Genomic DNA, 21,299 nt, shown 5'->3' on the forward strand with positions numbered 1-21,299 from the left:
TCTTTTTTTTTTTTTGAGGCACTGCCGAGGCGAGCAGAAGTGACGGCCCTGCAGTCCAGGCTCCTCTTCTTCCTTCCCCGGGCTGTACGATGTCTGGTATTGTCCGAAGGCGGCACAGGGCTGCTGTGTGTCGCTACGTTCCAGTCGTCTAATAACAGTGTGTTCGCACGGACCAAGCTGAAAGAGTTTCTTCTGTCAAGTCCGGTCCACTGCTAATTTTCCAGATGTATTCATGTTGCCAATCAGGGCTGTCGCAGCCACAGCCCTGATTGGCTGCGTGCTGTGGATCTTTCTCGAGACAGAGCATCTTGGGTGCTGTGCTGGGAGCCGCGGACTTGAAACGGTGGATCGGGGAGGAGTTAGAGGCTAGGGCATCTACTGGGGGGCCGAATACACCCCGTTTTTCCTATTTGTTTTTCACTGTGCTCATGCAACAGGTAACCTGATCCACCCTCGGTGTTCGTCAAATTCCCTGTGACGTCAGCTGGTGTAACAAGTGCCCCCTTGACCGTCCGTCGGTATAGGCTGTTGCCGTGGTTATTCTCCTATGACTGCTGACTACACTCTAAAGTGCTTCACGTACTCGTGCAGTTGACTCGTTCTCACGTCGCGGGATGACTTAGAAGGGCGCGGGAACTGGCTCGCAAAATCATGGTGGATGGGAGCTCGACGAAATACCGGGGGAGCGGTGGACGGCGTCTAGTTGTTGTCAGAAGGGGAGTTTTTTGTACACTAGTCTTTTTCTGAAGGCTGCAGAAGGCCTTGTTCACCCGCATTTCTCTCGACAAGCTGGGGGAACGTATGCGCCGTTGAACCCGTTGATTAGGTTTTATCGTAACGGCAGGGCGTGATACTGGAATCCCTTTGTACCGTGATTTATGTCGCTCCACTCTTCTACGCGACCGTCTGGACTACATTTGTCACTTTTTCCGGTGCCCTCCTGCGACTCTCAACCTTTTGAAGCAGCGGTTGACGCCTTGTGTCAGTGTCTGGGTAAGGGAGTTTTAGGTGTATGTTCCAGGAAACCTCGTGGGACAGCAGAGCTGGAGGTGAGCGGTGAACTTGAGGGGACTCCGTTTTGTTAGGGTATCCCCACGGAGTGGTTGAAATATTCCTGTTCCCGCGCACGTCGGCACGTAGATGAAGGCTTCTGCGCTGATACAAAGCAGTAGTAGTAGTAAATCCGGGTTTCTGGGTATCACTTCCGGAGGCGGCTCATGGCCGGTTGCGGTTGCTGGCGACCAGTAGTTCAGGAGTTCCAGACTGCGAAGAGAGCCAGTGAACTGCCCCGCACTTTTTTGATAAGCGTGAAGCTGTCTGAGACTCGATATCAAGAGAAAACATGGAGGAACTATTTAGTTGGTCGACCTGTGTATCCTAGCTCGCAGGCGATTGAACCAACGACGTTTCTTTAACTGGTATGAAACGTTGGCTGTAAACAGAGAGTAATTTTACCGCACATGCGCCAAGCCGCGACAGACAGCTTTTTCGCTGTGCGGTTCATTTTGCTGGTGGCTCGTCACTGTTACACAATGAACTCGACTGGTTGTTCCACGTAGATAGCGTAAGAATGTCGCCGCGGTGCCCCACAGAGACTTTGTTACTCTACAGTGCGGTCAGCTTTCGGTTTGCACTTCGAACTCCTCGTCACTGCTTTGCTCGTCGATCCAGTCCTGCCGACAGAACCACACAGGCGAACCCCCATCTAGGGTGAAACTGCACCGGTAGCTCGGGTGAGTCAAGGCATACCAATGGAGGACGGCGCACACCCCAGTGTGCACTAGTGCCCTCCTAAGCCAGCTTACACAGTAGTATGTAAGAGACAAGTTGTAGTACTGGCATGCTGTCAGAAAAAATATCCTGCGACCTACTCCAAACTTAGCGAGCCGCTCCTGTTCAGCGTCTTCGTCTCCTGGGCAGGTAGGGGCGTTCCCGCCGTCCCTGCTGTGTACTCCTTCCAAGTCACGGGTAGCTGGTAGCACGGGCGCCTCCGTGCCGCATACCGCACTCAAAGCTGCAACGGACACAGGTGTCTGTCAAGCCATACCAGCACACACGGAAATCGGACTGCTGTAACCACGACGTCTTGGTCGCTGCATCATCACGTCTGGAAGGTGTGCACACGGAAATCGGACTGCTGTAACCACGACGTCTTGGTCGCTGCATCATCACGTCTGGAAGGTGTGACTCAGGATGCGGCTACGTCGAAAGCATGAGCTCTGCGACTCAGGCTAGCACAGAGAGGTCGCGAGTTCACTGCCTGTAATACTTCATATACAAAGCACTGCACACCATCCCTGTGCACAGTTGACCTTAGCGCCCTCATGATAGGGAAGACACCAGGCGCGTGTTACACACACGGACAACAGCATCATCTGTCAGGAACCATTCGAGAGAAAAGTTCACACTGACTTCAGTCCCATGGCAAACCGTACGCTTGGTTTGTATTGCCTTGTAGTGTTCCATTGCCTACGTAACGGCGTCCTGACCTTGTTCAAACCCTCTTGTTCGAACCCTCCTGGAGCCAGCATTTTCGGTGTCAGGACAGACGACTGCCCTTTGACCTGATACGCCGGAAACGGAGACCGCAGCAGGAGAGCTCTGACACTGGACGGGCACCGGCAGCGCCGCCTTATCACCATAATGCTTCTTGTTCCCGCACGCGCGGGGGGTGTCGCGGGCACTTCCCTAAGCCGTTCACTCGTTGTATCCTGCCCCTTTTCCCCACTAAATCTTGTCCACCGGTCCTCTTCAGAGGGAGTAGAGTCTGAGATGATCGACGAGAAAGGTATCTTTCGCGTGGTACCAATGTGTCAGTGCTGTTCATGGAACACTATTTTTCTCGCGATGCTCGGGTTACTGGGCGGGGATTGCACGCGGAAGACTCGAATCTCTCAGAGAGCGAGAGGAGAGAACTACGACTTACCCCGGACGAAGCTGAATCTTGAGAGGCTGGCCGCCTGTTCGACGGTAGGCAATTCGCTTTCAGGTCGCTCTTCCCGTCAAAGAAGAAGACATCTAGCTGGCGCCCGTCGAAGAAGCGACCTCGAAATTGCTGAAAAAAATAGTATGTCGTGCACAGGGGGGGCGATGCATGAAGAACATGAGGAGTCGAGTGCTCCGACTTCTTGGGCATGAACCCAGGAGAAAGACGGACCACACACCGGACATTAGTTCTCCGCTGACACACCATGATACTAAAGCGTATGTCTGCTGTCACTTTTTCCGGGCACTTGCCATGCTCGGCTACGGCCGAAGACAATCAAGATCCCTGGGAGGAGGCCTGCACTTTTTGTTTGGAAAGAACCCTGCCCTTGCGTCAGCAAAGACGACGGACTACGTCCATACAAAAAGAGGAAGACAAAACTGACAACAACCTTAACGCTACGTCAGAACGAGGTAAAGAGATACCTGTCACACTTCAGAACAACTTCAAGTCTTACTGCCCGGAGTAAAATCTGCAGGCAGATGTACTCTGCCGCTACATAATCTACCTGACTAGCGTTCCTCTATAGCGGTGGTAGGACTGGCTTCGGCAACCTCTTCAGCAAGGTACCGTTGCTCTCTTCCCGCCTTTTCGCGTACAGAGAAAAAGACACAAGCCTGGGTGTGATTGGTCAGCTATATCCGTCTGAAGCAAGCCACTAAGCCATGTTTGACCGTCGGTTACACGCCAGGGGAACCAGCGGGGACGGACCTCAATGATGCGCTCCGCGTCCTCCGCCGTCTTCATCTTCACGCACGCAAGGCCTTGAACATGCCTCTGCGAAAGCAAGCATTGAGTGAGACAATGTTGAACACGAGCAGTCGTACCGTACACTGAGAGGGCCCGGTGTAAAGCGATGTAGGATGAGATGACCAAGTCTGCAGAAGGTATCAAAACCCCCCTGTGCGCCGCATGCATCCTGTAAGAAAACCTCTATGCACGTGGTCTCGTTCACTTGCTCCATAGACCTTGTTGGCAATGAGTGACGCTATTCTGAAGTATACAACTGGCCTCAAAAACACAAGAATGTGTATGTATGCATGAAAACAGCACCTTTCTCCTGTAGGGGGTCTCCATGCTCTTGCGTCGCATATCCTGGTGGTTGCAGATGAGACGAACAGAAGTATGAATGACCTCGGGTCGAGCGAGTTACCACGCCCGCTCCCCCATGTGCGTTGTACTTCTGCACTTGCAAAAGATCGGACATTCCATGAGATGTAGATGCGCTTGGAGAAACACGCGGTTCCTTTTCCCTCACGGCAGACTCACGGGGATGACAGTGACTTTGTCCGGTTTAGCAAACTGAACGATTTCGTCGAAAAGTTCTTGACGTAGCTCTTCGTAGAACGGATCGCCTGCCTCATAGACCTACCATGTCAGAAGCATTGTGTAGAAGAGAACAAAACGCGTGCAGAGCGATTGCGGAGAAAAGCACCCCATGAGCCTACAGCTAGGAGCCTGCATATGATTTTACCAAAAGGACGACGAAGTGACACAACAGTCCGGGTGCAAGGACAACCACATGGTGCTGCACTATGGCCATCGCATGTACGACGATGTGAGCGCTTAGAAAAGAAGCGATAAAATGTCCTTATCTTGAGATCCTTGCCACTGCACGACAACGCATGGTTGAAAAGCACCGCCGAAGACAAGAGGACATTCCCCCCCCTGAGTCAGTGCTCAGGACCTGGTGTCCCTTCACGGCTGGCTACTTTTTTCGCAGGAAGGCCGAATGATTATCCATGAACTTGTGCAGACGACTGCCGCTGCTCTTGTGGGACACATCCTCCATTGGCCAGGCACGAAGAGCAGGCGCCACGGAGAACCTGAATGGTAAACACCGACGAGTGTTTTCCACGGCGCACCCGAACCGGGGGTTTCTTTCAGCACGATTTCCTATCACTATTGCAAATCCTGACTATCACATGGTCATTCGTGTGATTCCCTGATTCCTGCTTTTCTCCGTTTTCCTTTTTTTCCTTTCTTGTTTGTCCGACCATCCCTCTTGGCTGCGGTTTCGCGTGTGGGTTGGAGTTCTACTTTGCCCGAAGAAAATGCTGGACAGCCTCCGGCTACAAAGACCGATTCAACTACGTGTAATATAGCCGCCAAACACTCGCATACACATGAGTGGTCCTGCACAGAAAGAGTCTAAAAAAGGGAATGAAACAGCGTTCACCCCCATGCGTGCACATCTGAGAAAAAATGTTTGTCGTTCACGTACAGCAGCCTCTTCACTCGAATATGTAGGCTTCATGATGATGATGCGGCGCCCTGTGCCGTCATCTATCGCGTCGCCCCAACTCAACAACCTGAACGGAATACGGAGAGCCCATCGTATCTTCCGTTTCTCTCCTCGTCCTTCCAGCAAGTCTTACTTCGCTTTCCTCACTGAACTCGTTCACCCGTAGCGACGCTTCCTAATACTTAGTTTCTTGACTCTTGATGGCTGCCAGCAGTACTAACACTTCATTCACGAATCCTGTCTGCTCAGATCCGATCTGAAGACACCTAGCTATCCACTACCCCAACCGGATACACTGTGCCTGCCCCCACACCTGCGATTAGACACCTGTGAATCATAAAACAACACACATGTATACGGCGGATTTTTCCGCAGTCCCGCACCACATAGGGGTGGCAATATTGCGCGCTACTAGCCTCTTCACAGGATACAAGGCACAGGAAAAGTGCTCACCTGTACGTGCAAATCAGCGGAACAATAATCACCGCAAAAGAGGCCACTGGCGACATACGGCCAGAAAAAGCCCACTTCCACAGACTGCATCATGCTCACATTCGTCTGTCTCTCTTTGTAACTAGAAGAGACAGAAAAAAGAGAGAGAAGAAAAGCAAAGGAGAATCTTTCAACAATACAGGCTCATCTGGCTATGCGAAGGAAGCCGAAACAGTAATGAAGAAACAGAGACACTTCACAATACCGAACCCCCTTTCTCACCGCTCCTGCTCATACTTTGCAGCGAGGTATTTCTTTCGGTCTCGCTTTGCAGGCCGGGATCCCCCGTTGGCTCCGGAAGAACTCTGGCTCGGGGCGCCTTCTTTCGAGTTTGTCTGGCCCCCTGCTGACGAGTCGGCAGTCCCAGTTTGCTTTGGCGCGAACTCAGCCCGTTGTACCTTCACAGCGAAAAGTCAGTCGAACCACACAGCAACATTGCCAGCTGTTTGAATCTACGTTTATGTTGTTTGACCATGCACAGAGACCGACATGCCTCCTCCGACACAAGAGTATACAGACTTCTCTCATATAGAGTATAAATATCAAGGCAAACAGATATGCACTCGAGAGGATCCAAAATAAATTTGAAAGGTTTGCACTCGTTCCAAAGAAAGGCTGATGAAGAGAGCGTCCGCTTTGAGCCTAAGAAGCTAAACAGACAGAATGCCTTGTCATAGAGTTGCTCTCACACCAGTGTTTGTTCTTACGCAGCGCACACATTCAAACTAGGAAGGCATAACTGATTTGTTGGGCCAGACGGATGTGCGCAGATACACCTTCTTCGTCTTCAAGCGGCTAGGCGAAGATGCCACAGCACCGGTCTGCGACACACGTTAAGCAGCGGAACGCTTTCCTATGAAGAAATTGAAATCCTGAAACGATAGCGACGGCGCGACACGCAGGCAAATCCTGATGTGCGTATGTGTATGTGTTCATGACCCAGCCGTATTAACGGCGACTGTGCTGCGTCTCAGGGAATGTGTCTAAATGAATCGCCTAAGAAAGGCGGCAACAAGAGCAGAGTCTCAAATCGAAACGACTGGCGTTGTCTTTCATCTGTGCGTCCAGGCACTGCAAAGAGTCATGACCGACAACGCGGTACTAGCGAAGAGTGAAGACAGGGCATTCCTTTGACTGTCAGAGACTTAACACAGAATGAATCCACACCGGGCGAACACGTCTGCTGTTGGAGAATGCCAATGTGTAGTCTCCTGGAGAAAAATCACGCAAACATCTGCACTCATGTTTTCTCTTTACTTGCAAGATGTATGGTCCTCCCTCACGGAATGAGGCGCCATCGAAATATTTTATGGCAATCTCCACCGAACTCTCGTGAACAAAGGAGACCAGCGCGTCGCCCTTACACCCCCCTGTCTCGTCTGTGTAAAGGCGGATTTTCGGACGCACTGTAAGGCAAGAACACAACGCAAGTTCTAGTTTTGCTACCTCTCCCCGGTGTCGCCATTATTTCTACGGCACACGCGTTGCAAAAGTCTGCTTCAAAGTGTCATCGGGTACTTGCTCATCTTCCTACCTATCTGGGATGTAGATAGGTCAGTAGACACGATAACAGAGTATTCCCCCTACAGTAATGCAGGCTGAGACAGACATGGAGAAGCGCGTCCACCTAGGATTCGAGAGATATCAGATGAACCACTGCTCGCGGAGGTCGTTTCTTGTTGTGGTGTAGTCATCTAGTAGTTGAACGAGTGACGGGTGCATGGAAAAGACTGGATAGGAGAAGCAAAGTTCAACAGGGCTGCAGTTCTGGGACATCCATACATACATACATACGTCTAGTGGTTAGAGTCATGCGTCAGGAGGAGACCAACTTCTGAGGAGACTGAGCAAATCATACTCGAATGAGGGGAACGGTAATATGGCAATTCGTACTCACAAGTCTCGGGGTCGATTTTGAAGACTCCTGCTTTTTTAAACAACTCTGCGAGTTCCTCTTCTTTGCAATCTCGGGGTAACCCGGACACATAAATGTTAGGATTTTTCCGACTGGCAACCCATCGCCCTTCTTCTTTCTTTCGTTTCTGCCGCTGCCTATACAGTCGCCGTTTCTCTGCGTTGGCTTCCTTCTTCAAGCGTTCTGCGCCGTCCAGTTTCTTGTTTGTCTCATCATCCTTGTCATCTTCTCCCCCGCCGTGGTTTCCCTGCGCATTCACGAAAGCTTCAGAGGCCATCTGGACATCTTGTGAATCTACCGCCGGGGAACACGCTTGTCCAGCTTTCCGTCGACCTTGTTGTGTTTTCCAACTGGCCGCTGTTAGACTGGCGTCTGCGTCCTCAAGAAGGGAACGCAAAGCCTCGTACTCCTGAGACAGTGAACCCAGACGCACGAGCAAGAGTACGATACAAAATCAGAAGTCAACTCGTCGGGGCCGTAGAAACAAGCAGAAAAACAGTGTGAGTTGGTATCGGTAGTGATCTCAATACACGGAAAAGCACCACAGCTGATCACCGACATACAAAAATAACTCCTCTTTTCTCGAAATACATGTACGAACAGAGAAGTCACGAAGTCAGGAAACGGGGAGTCTGCCATCGGCTTCGAAAGTGAACGTCTACCTGGCGGGTCTCTGCACCTCACCATAAAAAGATAGCGTCTGTGCATGCTCGCCGATATCCTTACTATACACTCTTTTGAGTTCCTTTGCATACCGCGCCGTACAGGCAGTGCAGATGATTCACTTCATGGAGTTTCTATCCGTTGACTTGCCCATCCGCCCAATCTAAATGAACAGGCCACGCTACTCTGTCACACGCTCGTTAGCCGCCCGCAAAGCTCACTACGGCGCACAGAGTCATCTCCTAGCGCAACACACGCCCTAATCTACAAAAGAAGACCGCCAGACGACACTGCTAAGCAAGCCGCCCCGAGCGAGAGTGACTGCCTCCTTATCTGCTCAAGACACCACTGAAAGCCCTCCAAAAATCTCCCAGCTTGTCCTGCCTGGGCCTCCAGCTAATATCGCGAGACAGTACCCCGCCCCCAGCTCTTCTTTCTGCCTTGTAAATGAGCACGTCGGACAAAATGTTCTCTCCCCTCTGTAAGTTCACTTTATCATCTTCTAGTCACTAAAGATGTCCTGAATACTTTCCTGGAGTGAAGACTAATCCAACGGGATTGCGCCCACAGCAGTTTTGACAGGCGTGGCATTACCTCTGCTGTCCTCCAAGTCTTGTCCTCTTCGTCAAAGACCATCTGAACACCTTCGGGTGTGACGTATTTCATCTCCGCAGCAATGTTGTCAAGTTTCCTTTTTCTCTCCGATCCACCGTACTGTGCCCCACGATATCTATTTTGTCCATCTCCTTGATTACTGCCATCACATGCTTCTGCTGCCAGGCCTTCGGTCTCCTCTTCTCCTGAAGCCTGGAGGACAGCCTTGAGTTCCTCGACGTTACACAGAGGAAGCCAACTCTCCATACCCTGTCGCCAACACTGGGAATATCCATCAATAAGACAGTGCTGAAGGTACACTCGAACCGCGCTAGTCGTTAACGGCCCTACCACCGGCTGCGTCCCTGTCCCTCCTTCAATTCCCCCTGCCTCAACTCCTTGATTTCCTTGCTTCCTCTCTCTTGGATGCGCCGGAGCTGATAGTACTGAAGGGCCAATAACGTCTTGTCCGCTTGGTGCGCCTTCACTTCCAGACTTCTGGGATGTCTGTGCTCCACTCGGTGAACCAGCAGAAGCCGAATCTGCCGGAGTGCCCGCGACCTCTGCCGATGAAGTGAACGAGCACGTGCTGCTACCGTCAGACGGACTGACAGCTTCTCTGCTTGGGAAGGACTGCGTTTGTTGCTGCTGCTGCATCTGCTGCTGTAATACAGCCATGGCATCCTCCGTAAGAACGAGATACCACTCTGCTTCTTCGTGCACGTCTGTTTGTTCCTGATGTGAGTCGGCTGAATTTTGTCTTTTCTGCGTCCCACAATCTTTGGGATCACCGGCAACACTATCCACAGATGGCGCTGTACTGCCTGTCGCATGACCGACGGTGTTTTCTTGCTTTTCCTGTTTTCTCGTTTGTGTCTGGCCTGCGCCATCTGAACTGCCCTTGTCGGAGGCCTCACCAGCCTTTTTCGCACTGATGGCCGCGGCCTTGGTTTCCATCTCCTCCTCATGCCTCTGCTCTCTCTCACCCTTCTTTACCCTCGGCACATCCGTCCTCTGTTCCTCACCCATGTTTCGAGCAGAGTTCGGTAGAGTTCGCAGAACAAATGATGACGCTTCCTTTTTGATGAAAAGCTACTAGAAAGAAATCTCTCCTGCATGGAAGCTACGAAGTCCTGACCAGACTGGCTGACGCGAAAGTTACCCACTTGCGAGGTCTTGCTGCATTGTCATCGCGCGTACTTGTGCACCGCGTCCACGCATCCTCGATCGCCTAACAGCGGACAGACGACTACTTTTGAATTCACGTTGGACCGGGTAATCCTCTCTGAGCCTGAATGAGGGAAAACGTGCAAAGTCTGAGAACGTGCGGACTGCTTCGTTCCACGACTCATTGAGTGAACCGCCGAAAATCCGCAACTTGTGAATAATGGAAATGCTCCGCCGAAAGACAAGAAAAGTGGAGGTTGTCCTTCCTTTGTTCCTGTCGCACACTTCCGTTTCAGTTCCGCGTACAAAAGGACGGTGCCAGGTCTCCGGGATCATGCAAGCAGTGCTGCTTTTCCCAAGAATATTCAAAAACACTTCGTGAACGTGAATTGCCCACTACGTAGATGCCAAGGACAGTGTGATCAATCACGGAGGTTGCATGGGAGCAAGGAATACTTCCCGCACCCTCAAAACACGGCGGCGTCATTTGCAGTATACATCTAGAACTTCCGCTTCTGGTGCAGTGAACGGGCGCGCCCCACCTCTAAGGTAGCTTCTCCGTATTCTGAAAAGACTTGAGAGAACCAAGAGAACTGAAACGGAGAGGCTGACTGCAGGAAAAACCGGCGAGTACCAGAACAAGGGAGTCGGGACAGTATAAAGTACACCTCACTGCACGTGCTACACAGGGCGGGAGTTCTCCAACTGCCTGACTTACCTGGCAGCACACCGAAGCGAAGGGAAAAAAACAGCAACGAATAGAGCTAACAAGAGTTTCTCCGCTACCCTTGTCCTCGATAACGGCGCTTCACCGTCCTTGGCTCCGGTTTTTTCCAAGTCTCTTGTGCATGTCGCGTACGCCTGCGTTAGAATGGTGAGGGCCGGCCGCGGGAGCTTCGCGAAGCATCGACTGTCCCGGATAGCTCGTGCCGGGCTCCTTCATCCCCGAAGCCCTTCTGTTCCCTCTTTTTTCTTTTTTTCCACACACGCCGCTGTCAGGTGCCAACCGGAGGAACCCTTTTGTGCGTCTGGTTACTTCCGCAACTGCTGTATCAGAAACCCAGCCCATCTCCCAGCACAAGTCAGTCTGTCTCCCGAATCGGTCCGCAGCCTCTACCATTCTCCGTCGTGTCATTTTTGGTGTTATGTCTGCTGCCTGTGTGCGTTTCCCTCTGTCGACACTGAGAACTCTCGGGTGCAGGCTTTCCTTCGGCAAACGAAAACTGTTCGCTTTTTTCGGACCCTCTCATATCTTTGCCCGATGTGCTCGCCGCCTTTATAGGTCTTGCGCTTGCGCCAAGTCTTGATATTGTCCTCCCTTAGGGAAGCGGAGGGTTGCTTCCACACATCTGCGTGTCACGTCTTCGTGGCTCTTCTCTGTCGTCTTCTGTGGGCAGACGTCTCCGGGTCCAAAACGAAGCGGGTTCCTGAGAGTCTCCGGCGATGAAGTCAGTGCAGCGCGACCGTTCTGGTACATCAAACCGGCCGCCGCTTCCCTTGTGACGCGCGCAGCAGCCTCTGCATGTTCCGGCACCCTCGGTGCTTCGCCGTCCTTCTGACGCGAACTACGTGCCTGTTTTGGGCATGACGTTGTGCTGTATGGGCGCCAGGTGGCCCTCGAGGAAGCATTACTCTGCTTCCACTTCCTTGCGGAGCCGTTTGAGAGGCTAGAGGTTTCTATGGCTTGAGGTATCTTTTACAGAGAAAGCAGAAGATTCTGCAGCAAGGAGATCATGTGAGATTTAGTAGACCAGACACCGCTGCATCGTGACGCGTGATTCCGTGTGTCCGCCGAACATGTGTGCATCCCGGTTTAGAGGCAGGTGGGATTTACTCGGTCGCCCTGTACTGCTTGTTGTTTTGTCCTTTCAGTCCCCAACATGTACCTCCTGAGCCGTCAAGCTTCTTCACGACTTGTCTTGCCGCCCCGACATCCCCGGCTCAGCCGCGGCCGTTTTGTGCCCTCGAGTTTAGTGTTGTGTACCCCGAAGGAAGCGGTTCCTTCCAGGAAGAAGCCTCCTTTTGAACGAGTGAAGACTGGGTGCGTAACACGAGCCAGTGTTTTCTCTCTGCTTTCAGTTCTTTCTGCCTCTCTATCTTCACCTGGCCATTTATCTGTCAAGAGGGAACACGCTGTACCGGGCAGGTATTTCTTCTCCTCAGCCTCTGCGTTCCTTTCAAAAATCACACTTTCTTCCGTGTCTCCGTCCTTGACAAAACAACCCACGGTAGCTTTTCAGACCCGCGCATTACAAGCAAGGCTTGGAACCCGGCCGGGATACTTCTCCGCAGTGAGGTTTCCTTCCTCTTCTCAAGAGAGATTCAGACAAAATGACTTGGTAGGACAATACGGAAACCTCTTGTGTGCATTTGCGCGGAGCCACTGTCCCGTGCATTTGTTTGCGGAGACGGGGGTCCCGTCTACATTTTATCAACAGAATGATGTTCTGTGTCGACTCGGCCTGATTGGAAGCAGCGGCAAGTACATCTCGACGACCAAAAGGCCTCCTTTCTGTGTAGACTGCTTTGTCAAGTCATTTCCTGCAACAAGAGCGACTACCGATTTTTGGCTACGGAGACGTTTCTGTTCTTCAGGTTCTATTTCAAAATCGTTCATGGCGAATCGTGTTCATCACTCGCCTCGTGTTCACGTAGACATGGAAAAGATCCGGTGTAGGGAAGACCAGTGCAGTCTTTTTTCGACTAGTCAACCTCGCAATGCGGACGGGGGAGACCTCCACTCCCGAGGAGGTGGAGCGAAGGATGGGCGGGCGGAGAATAGGACAGAAAGTGGTACTGTTGTAGATCTACGAAGATTAGAAAGGTTCTTTCTTGAGGGGCCAGCGCCTTCCACTATCGTACCTTCGTCATCGCCGACATCGCCTTCAACTCCATATTCGTCGTTCTCTTCTGTTTCTACATGCGGTTCTCTCTCTCCGTCTTCATCTCCGTCACCGATTTTCAGTACGAATACCTCCTGCCTTTCTCAACCAGAGCCGTCCCGGTGTGGCCGACTCTTTGTTCTTATTCTGAATAGACCTCTCCCTGCGTATGCGGCCCATCTGCTCCAATCATGCGACGCATACTTTGTTGCAGATGGAGGCGGGAATTTTCTTTATCAGCTGTTTCAGAACCAGGTGCAGCAGGACATTGAAGACAGGAAAGAATCTCTTTCCCGAAGGAAAGACATGCTTGCCGCTCGGTTGAGTTCTCAGCAACTGCAGTTGCAGGAAGAAATGGAAATGCATGTATCTCATCAACTGGAAAAAGACCATCAGACCTTACCCCAGCAACGTGAGCAGCTTAGAAAACTCCGACAGCAGCTAAGTCATGACGAGGAAAAGGCTGTTGATCTCCCAGAAATCGACCGCGCCCGCGTGAAACTTGACAAGCTGCCTGAGGCTATCTGCGGAGATCTCGACTCACTAACAGAGGAGGTAAGGACGATGTCCAGTCGCGCCAGACCCTACGGTTTCATCATGACCCTTCGGGTCGCACAGGCTTACTTGGTTTACTTCCCGGGCATGAACACCGCCTTTACTCACGTCCTCTTGCGCATGAAGCTGTCGCGGTGCCTCAGTCAAAGTCCCGTACATCAAAGAAACACCATAGGCCTGTTCAGATCGCGCGAGGACGCGGATGAGAGACGACTCGCAGATACCGGAAAGAGCAGGCGTTTTCTCACTCATCAGTCTGATCGCGCAGTTGTCCGGTTCTTCCCCTGAAGCCCCCTGGAGGTCTCGCAAAGGGAGTACAGAACTCCATCTGTACTTTTACGGTTCACGCTATTCGTTACTGCGGGCTCACTATGAAAATGGACTTAGAGCGTTGTCTCCATCTTTCTTGCTTCTCCCGTATCTCTCCTGTTACTACTTGGTAGGCTTAAACACTTTCCTAGGTATCGAATCTAAACTCTCTCAGGAAATCAGGAAGGTTGGAAACTTCATGTCGAACAGGTTTTTGATCCGACTATAGTTCTTCACCCGGAGGGAGTCTTTGCCTCTATAGAAGAACCTGTTGTTGAGTGCTTTCCCGTCAGAGCATGTGCCTAAGCAAGTAGCCACTGGTACTGGCGGTATGCGCGCGCGTGCACGAAAGCATACGCCTTCATTTGATGACCTCTGCTCATCGTTGCCTCCATGCTTCTTCTGTTGCGAGTGAACTTGACACCGCTCAGGCAAAGTCGTATTTCCGACGCCGACACGTCGAAGTGATTCAGTGGGAGAACCAGGACCTCTCAGATTTAGAGAAAGCATGGAAACTTCTGCTCGAGCCCAGGTGCTCTTCGAGAGCCGATGTGGTCGTCATTCTAGGTGAGCTTTGCACAGGGAGATGGAAACCAACTGGTGAGAATTCAACAACGGGGGCGGGGGGGCGCGTATCTGTACTGCGGTGTGCAAAGATCTCGGAGAAAATTCTGAGACGCAAGCTTCGCTTTCAAAGCAGACAGCGACTCCGCTACGGCATGCGTATCTGTCGCGCATACGAAGTAGTCCAAACTGTCTTCAGTCTGTCACGGCCGATGTCCTGAATAAAGGGGGATATACGGACTCGCGTTTGTCGTGGCTTCAGTTTTATTAGGCACAGATCAACTGCTCTGTTGCAACATTGATTGTTTTGTATTCTGCAATGTCTGGTGACATACCTAGTGTCCCGAGTTCTTTTTCTTGCTTCTCGTGTCATTGGTCGGTTTCTCTTTCCACCCTGAAAGAACAGACGCACCGGGTTCCTTGAATAGAGAATTAACGCTCTCGTCCACTTACGCGTCGTCGAAGCTGAGAAGGCGCTGCTGTCACTTCTTGGCGGTACCCTCGGTTTCTCACGCTTTCCCTCAATTCCATACAAGTGCCCATTGAGTTACAGCTGTTCCGGGAAACGTAGAGAACAGTGCAGTAAACGTGTGTCATAGCAGCTGTTTGTAAAGGTGTTTTTTTTTTCTGGACTGCTAGGTATCAACCGACTATGGACCTGGATAACCACCTGTTTAGGCGAACCGTGTGATGGCAGTAGGACTAGAGGGAAGTGCCCGTGCATGCTTCTCTGCGTGAGGTCCGGCCTCGCAGTTCGTGGTGCGTGTTTCTTAGCTATCGGTGCGTCTCACTGTCTTCTGGGTAATAGGCGCTATTGGAGGCCGGTTTGACCATAGCATTAGCGCTGTGCATTTTCTGCACAAACTCGGAGCGGCACGAGAGCAAGAACAGGACGAGCCGTCAAGAACAGCCGAGACCCGTGGAAAGCCCGTGTTGAACCGTCCTCCTTTTGATTCACAAAGCCAGGGGAATCATGAGATGCCACAGGTAACGAGTTTTCGTCGGAGGGGCGAACCGCAGTGGTGGACCTGCCTCTTACGGTACTTCACATGCTTTCGGCTTGGCGGTGTCGCGTGGACAGGTGTCGTCGTACCTCAAAGAGACTTGGAAGCTTCCTTCCATGTACTTCGCTCTGATCCACGTTTTTCGGCACACATGTGAGACTAGCGGCCAGTACTGGTATCGATGTTATTGCGCACCTGACTGGACGCTGCTGCCTGGTATCGCCTCGTGTCCCTGTGGTCTGCCAGGTCTTTCTGATTGGAGAAGACTCTCTCTGTTTCCTTGTGCCTCGAGGCACCACGCGTATACGGCTTTCTCCGCTTCTGACGACGCGCCACTGTGCTCTTATTCCTTTTGGTTAGTCGCCGAGACACTATTTTTTGCAGTTCTTCTGGCGTTGTTACACGGCATCATATCATAGGGTCTGTTGAAATGAGCAACGCGACGATGAAGAGGCAGAGGAAAATGAGGGTTGCGAGTTGTACGCTTTCGCAAGCAATCGAATTCGAAAGAGCTACGATCACATATTGCACCCGGATGGTTTTCGGGTGATAGACGTGGAGCAGGCCATCACCCCGTTGGTTTCCCTTCTTTCGGCTGTTTGCCTGTTTGCCAACGAGCAAGGAGGATCGTGGGTTACTCATTACGTGCGGGCTCCACCGTTGCTCTGTCAGGCGGAGGAAAAGGGAGGAGAATACTTCCTGTGTCTTCCGGCGTCTCATTTCCGATACGCAGCTCTCTTTAAGCAGAGTGCGCAGTCGCAGTCAATACTATCTGGGTGCGCCACGTAGAGCGCCAGACAGCAGTATGTTTTTCTTTTGTCGTCCAGTGGTAGTAGCTCGTAGTACGGATGTAAGGTAACTTTGACGATCACAGACGCACTCCCTCGTACTCTTTAGTGGGATTCGGTGCAGGCACCGAGCAAGTAATAGAAGCACCGAGCAAGTAATAGAACTGTGACGCCCCTTCCAGTCAGATGCTTACGAAGAGCACAGCTAGCGTTTGAGATCCTCGGACTGGAACAGGAAGATGCAATGGCGGGACGTACGGGGCATCAGTACCGTTGTGGGAGTATGATGAGTGTCATCCCTGTTACGATGGTTGTTAGAGTTCATGTGAGTTGCAGAAAAAGCAGTTACCATGGGTCCTTGTCTCTTTGATGTGCTTTGACTTGTCGATGGTACATACTGCGGGTGACCAAGCACGTGCATACCTCTGGAATGTAGGCTTGCCGCTAGGAGTGTGTACCGATGTGTAAGGCGGCTTCCTTTGCGTATCGTGGTGCTTGAAAAATGAGGGTAGAAAGGTGCAGCACTGCCGTTCTCTTTGTCGGTGTTTGTTACTCCTTCCCCAAGGTGACAGCCCGCGCAATGCAACAACAACCGGATTGCGTTGGGATCTAAAGCCAGGCATGCGGCTCAAGTTCGGAGACTTTATCTCAACGTCGAACCAAGTAGGCCTTCCCCCATCTCCCATTTTATGTCAAGACGCTCTGCGTAGTGGTAACAAGAAAACTGCAACACAGAGACTCAAGCCTGTCCACCCGGAAAAGCCCGTGTCGTTTTCTCATTGATGGGGGTATTGGAGACACTTGACAGAGGCCTATCGCAGGCATACATCTGGTTGTTCGTGTTCATGTGGCATACTGGGGTATCTCCCTTCCAGATTGAGCCACTGGGATCCCGGGAGCTCAATGTCGGGCAATTTCCAGTGAGTCATACTTCTCTTCGGACCGCATGCAGATAGATGAGGGTTGTTCAGTCGTACGAACTGGTCAGTCTGTACACTGATGTGTCTATTCATAAGCCCCGGTGAGGGGGCGTCAGCACTTCGGGAACTCAGGCGGGACAGCGTACTTTCGTGTCAAATAGCCGTTCAGCTGTGTCTATCAGAATTACCTGTTCGAAGCAGTCTTCATCTGTTGTTTTTCACCGTCTTGTTGTTCTGCTCAAATACTTTTTTTTTTGAAAGGTCGCAGTTGGGAACTTGGTGTTTCGCTTTCGCGTGTATTCTCAAGCAATGAAGGTGGCTCCTTGCTGTATGGTTAACTCATCTTTGTAGGTCGCTCTCCGACCAGGAGACCATACCGAGCAGGGGGATAATTCCGAACACGTAGGCGAGGAACAGGATGTTGAAGTTTCTACTGATGCTCCTATGTTGTGGTACTCGCAAATGAGACTGCAACCGTCAGGCGAGCTCATTCCCCCGTTGTTGACTTCACATCAATGCTGATTCCGCAAACACGTGCATTCTCAGGAAGGCATGGCTCTGTTGATTCTTCGGAAGAGCGAGGTTTGACGAAAGCCTGTCTGTTCATACTGCTGGCTTCGGGCCCTTTCCGGTCCTACTTCAGTGAGCCGATTTACTTAAAGGAGCTCTCTGAAGTCACTCTCTAGAAGCACCTGGAGAACGAGGGTATACTTGAGCTTTGCCGGCTGCCTTTTTTGATCGCATTGTTTCCTTGTCTTCCGTCTCGCGTCCAAACGCCAGGCATGCAACCAAATCTGTACATTACATTTGATGAGGATACCAGGTCTTTGTAGTGCATTGTACGGTCGCTTGCAGTGTTACGACATGTTGGTTGGGCGGTAAAGCCCACTCATATCTCGCTCCTATTCAGATATTTTGAAATGCTCAGGACGTGATGTCTACGTATAAATAGGGTACTGTTGTCGTACCTTACTTGACAAGAGAGACGAGATCAATAATCTGCACTGCTGTCGAAAAGGGTACACGTTTTCCAACCCAAAAGCAAAGCAGTGTGTCTCGTCGGCGCTAGAGGGTGAGCGGGGTTCATGCAGTGCGTGCGGGCTTTTCGAGGTTGACTTTGTTGTTCAGCAGCGAAGTTGTACGTACGATGCAGGTAGTTCTCTGGCCATTTCGTGTATCCGTACCACCCCAGGGTCCAGTTTATCGCAGGGGTCGGCTTGTATATCGAGTTGTAGAAGGTTGTACCATTTTGCGTCTGCTTCAGGGCGATGACAACTACCCTTCGTGTAAGCGTCTTCGTCCTAATTGGAAAGCTGTTGTAGTCTAGCGACAGGGCGGCGACCCACTTTTTCATGTCGTCCCCCTTGATTTTTCTGAAGGCTGGCAATGAATTTCAAGTGCCAGTGTACAGAGTTTTGGAGAGGTTTAGTTCTTTGTTCGTAGTCGTGTATTCCTTGTGCATACACACAGTTTGTGCGGAGGCCTGCATCAAGTGATAGTACACGGTTGCGGTGGGGCAATTGGCGCGAAGGGTTTGTCCACTCGCGTGTGTACCCACTAGGGGTGCGGTTTTCCGTATGTGCCAAGTCAAGTGTGGGGGGTTGCCAAATTACCAGTTCTGCTCAAAGCTGTGACACGTGTAATCTGTCTGTATTCCGGCATATCTTCAGCAGTGGTCAGTGAGAGGGGTTTGCTCGGTTGCATGTACACTAAACGGGCCCTATTTTGTTGTGCTTGAGACACATCCTTCTTCATCTTACTGAGGAAGCTGTACCGCACGTGATGCGTCTGCAGGCCAGTTTAGCAATCTGACACACGGGGAGCTAGGCGTGATACGCAAAACACTTTTCAACAGCGAACACGCAGAGGAATAGCAGATCACGCTGAAGTTGGTGGTTCAGCGTTGTTTGCTATCCCATACGGAAATTGAAGTAGTGACGGTCTGAAAAAGATACTAAAAAAGTGAAAATCAGAGAAAAAGGATGGAAGGAGAACGGCAGCAAGCCTCTACAATTCATGCTTTGGCCCAGTTTCGCGGGTGAATGCGTCCACGCGGCGACTCGGCGCCCCCGCGTCCAGCTGGCAATGTAACATCTGTTCTCAGCGTAGTGAACAGCGCTCGGTTCCCCAAAGCGGGCCCAGCCCGGGTTGTACGTGGAACAGCTTGCTTGCACCGAGAAAGTGGTTTCGAAACTAACCCCTCAACGGGTCGGTGTCGGACAGAACACCACGGAATGAATACACAGTTTTCGCTGAGCTCCGAGAAATTGGCTGACATTCCGGGATGCAGACACCCAAGAATACGAGGGCGGGGAGTGGTGTCCTGGCTGGGGAATTCCCACGCTAAGGCCACGGGTTGGGGACGCTCGCCTGCATTTAGAAAGCCCTGAGTCGCTACTAACGGCAGATAGCTGCACGATTCTTAGGTTCCTGCACATGTATGCTGAAGCGCATTTGTGCTTGTACGCATCGAAACTATGGCATCAGGGTCCATTGTGTAGGTCGCCCTCTAGACTGCGAGGAGAACGTCGACTGAAGCAGGGACCGTCTGTTTGAAGAATCGAGGGAATCATTCCGTGGGACGGACTGGAGGCTTGTGAGCACGATTCAAGGACAAGTGCGAACAGGGCCATGAAACACTCTGCAACTGCGGTCGTGCGGGGGACACCCACACCTCGGTCCCCGGGCACTGCACCGCGACATGCGTGGCGCCTCACTTCGTTACACTCCCCGACATTGTGTCATGATGAAACCACCCCCGCGCTGTGGATTTTACTTTTACAGGGCGAAAGGAAAAATTCTTCTCTTGGAAAATCACGTTAGCGCACCCGTGTCTGAGTCTTCAACACGGAAGGGAAACTCCGGAGATCTTACGTGCGTCGCCTACTGTACCAGGGCGATGCGGTAGCCGTGCGTAGCGACTCCGTCTAGTACTTTGCGCGCACTGAAGCAGTTTCACGTGCCGGATTCATACCAGCTTACAGCTTCGAGAACTCTTTCTTAGAAGTGTAATCACTGACGAAGAGACAGCAGCACTTGCTCGAGTCTCATCCTCCTGAACTTTTCACACTGGCGTCAAATTCGTCCCCTGCCAAGCCATTCACACCGCCGCTCGGGACTGAGCTGGCTTCGCTTAAGGGCCTCTCTCACCGGAAGCTTCCAGATTTCTGAGAACCAAGATAATACAAGCGTGAAAAAGACTTACCAGCCATACCTTCACTGCCATACGGGTTCGGGAACTTACCAAGTAGCACACGGATCCTACAGAAGTAGAAGCTATCTACTTGCGTAATGGAGGGATAATCAGTTGTTTTTTTCTTTTTAAGTCACTTACTGCTCGCCGGAGTCCTATGAAACTCTACCCCGGTTGCGCACTGAACGAAGGGTGCACGATGTGCTCCCTCCAAGCGTTATGATACAATCCGAACCGCCGCTAATCAAAATGCACTCTCAGCTGTGACTTCTTTTTCAGGCAGATCGGGAGTCTAGTTGAGAGTGCATTTTGACTAGTGGCGTCTCGGATTGTATCATAACGACTGGGGGGTGCACATCGTGCATCTTCCGTTCAGTGCGCATCCCGGGCAGACTGTCAAAGGACTCCGACGTGCAAAAGACTCGAGAGTTCGGTTAAGAAAAGAGTTACATCATCTCGACACCGGTAACGGGACGTCGTCGGAGTTAGCCGTGTTTCAGGCATCACCGTTTGTTCTTGAGACGCTGACGAGAGTATCGCGGGGGCAGCGACGGCTTTTCAAAAACGACGCCTCGAGATTTTCACTGTCCTGTCGATACCGCGTCACCCACGAGCAAGCCCAGCCTTGCCTCTCCACTGCGTAGGCGTTCCCCCTTAGGGTGCTTTTCTACCAGTTCCACTCACTAATACAGACGCCTTGTATTTCGTCTTACCTAGCACCCCCGGGTTGAGGTTCTCCAACTGCCGGTCTCCGACGAATCCCACTCTTGTGGTCGACATGTGTAGTCTTCACTGCAGTCAATTAATCTCCACCCCCCCCCCCTTGCAACAACCGGTACGTGCCCCCTGCTTGAATGACCAACAAGGCCCGGCCCTCCCACCAGCCGAGAGCATGGCCAAATAGAGTCACGGTGATCTTTTCTTGCAAGGAACACGCAAGAAATGAGCAAAATCGTTCCTAGGCGGATACATGGGTGATGCACGCCACGCTGCACAATGGCGTCTACAGAAGCGACAAACTA

At 51.7% G+C, this 21,299-nt stretch overlaps 5 protein-coding genes across 5 annotated transcripts; 2 read left to right on the forward strand and 3 right to left on the reverse strand.

The window, feature by feature from the left end:
• Nucleotides 1–17: 17 nt before the first annotated feature.
• Nucleotides 18–957, forward strand: CSUI_008640 (uncharacterized protein; the record flags this gene model as incomplete). The annotated part of the gene is made up of 1 exon (XM_068068767.1): nucleotides 18–957. A coding segment is annotated over one exon (198 nt), but the record flags the coding sequence as incomplete, so codon positions are not given.
• A 462-nt stretch (nucleotides 958–1,419) lies between these two features.
• Nucleotides 1,420–10,928, reverse strand: CSUI_008641 (rna recognition motif-containing protein). Its single transcript, XM_068068768.1, has 12 exons — nucleotides 10,781–10,928; nucleotides 8,896–10,186; nucleotides 7,621–8,047; nucleotides 6,981–7,129; nucleotides 5,946–6,121; nucleotides 5,211–5,298; nucleotides 4,256–4,354; nucleotides 3,698–3,763; nucleotides 2,927–3,055; nucleotides 2,490–2,564; nucleotides 1,806–2,033; nucleotides 1,420–1,673 (listed from the first exon to the last, which is right to left on the reverse strand). Exons 2-12 carry the CDS (start codon nucleotides 9,922–9,924, stop codon nucleotides 1,617–1,619), a joined length of 2,523 nt encoding a protein of 840 aa, XP_067919254.1. The 5' UTR covers nucleotides 9,925–10,186; nucleotides 10,781–10,928; the 3' UTR covers nucleotides 1,420–1,616.
• Nucleotides 2,725–2,922, reverse strand: CSUI_008642 (uncharacterized protein; the record flags this gene model as incomplete). The annotated part of the gene is made up of 1 exon (XM_068068769.1): nucleotides 2,725–2,922. A coding segment is annotated over exon 1 (102 nt), but the record flags the coding sequence as incomplete, so codon positions are not given.
• CSUI_008643 (thiamine catalytic domain-containing protein) lies at nucleotides 10,802–18,569 on the forward strand. The gene is made up of 6 exons (XM_068068770.1): nucleotides 10,802–13,499; nucleotides 14,240–14,375; nucleotides 15,181–15,359; nucleotides 15,623–15,731; nucleotides 16,730–16,827; nucleotides 17,436–18,569. The coding sequence occupies exons 1-6, from the start codon at nucleotides 11,943–11,945 to the stop codon at nucleotides 17,604–17,606; spliced, it is 2,250 nt and encodes a 749-aa protein (XP_067919256.1). The 5' UTR covers nucleotides 10,802–11,942; the 3' UTR covers nucleotides 17,607–18,569.
• A 568-nt stretch (nucleotides 18,570–19,137) lies between these two features.
• Nucleotides 19,138–21,023, reverse strand: CSUI_008644 (uncharacterized protein). The gene has a single exon (XM_068068771.1). The coding sequence runs from the start codon at nucleotides 19,520–19,522 to the stop codon at nucleotides 19,286–19,288; it is 237 nt and encodes a 78-aa protein (XP_067919257.1). The 5' UTR covers nucleotides 19,523–21,023; the 3' UTR covers nucleotides 19,138–19,285.
• Between the last annotated feature and the right edge of the window lie 276 nt (nucleotides 21,024–21,299).

Source organism: Cystoisospora suis (genome assembly GCF_002600585.1).
Source record: "Cystoisospora suis strain Wien I chromosome Unknown contig_4900, whole genome shotgun sequence".
NCBI classification, from domain to species: domain Eukaryota; phylum Apicomplexa; class Conoidasida; order Eucoccidiorida; family Sarcocystidae; genus Cystoisospora; species Cystoisospora suis.

What these genes read in the sequence shown, in the direction of transcription:
- CSUI_008644 (XM_068068771.1), bottom strand. Translation starts at nt 19,522, where the DNA reads ATGTGCAGGAACCTAAGAATCGTGCAGCTATCTGCCGTTAGTAGCGAC.
- CSUI_008643 (XM_068068770.1), top strand. Translation starts at nt 11,943, where the DNA reads ATGTACCTCCTGAGCCGTCAAGCTTCTTCACGACTTGTCTTGCCGCCC. An exon ending in TCGACTCACTAACAGAGGAG is followed by an intron (nt 13,500 to 14,239) that starts GTAAGGACGATG and finishes GACACCGCTCAG; the next exon opens with GCAAAGTCGTATTTCCGACG. An exon ending in GGAATCATGAGATGCCACAG is followed by an intron (nt 15,360 to 15,622) that starts GTAACGAGTTTT and finishes GTGGTCTGCCAG; the next exon opens with GTCTTTCTGATTGGAGAAGA.
- CSUI_008641 (XM_068068768.1), bottom strand. Translation starts at nt 9,924, where the DNA reads ATGGGTGAGGAACAGAGGACGGATGTGCCGAGGGTAAAGAAGGGTGAG. An exon ending in CAAAATCGACCCCGAGACTT is followed by an intron (nt 7,130 to 7,620) that starts GTGAGTACGAAT and finishes CTTGCCTTACAG; the next exon opens with TGCGTCCGAAAATCCGCCTT. An exon ending in TGTCTCTTACATACTACTGT is followed by an intron (nt 1,674 to 1,805) that starts GTAAGCTGGCTT and finishes TTCTGTCGGCAG; the next exon opens with GACTGGATCGACGAGCAAAG.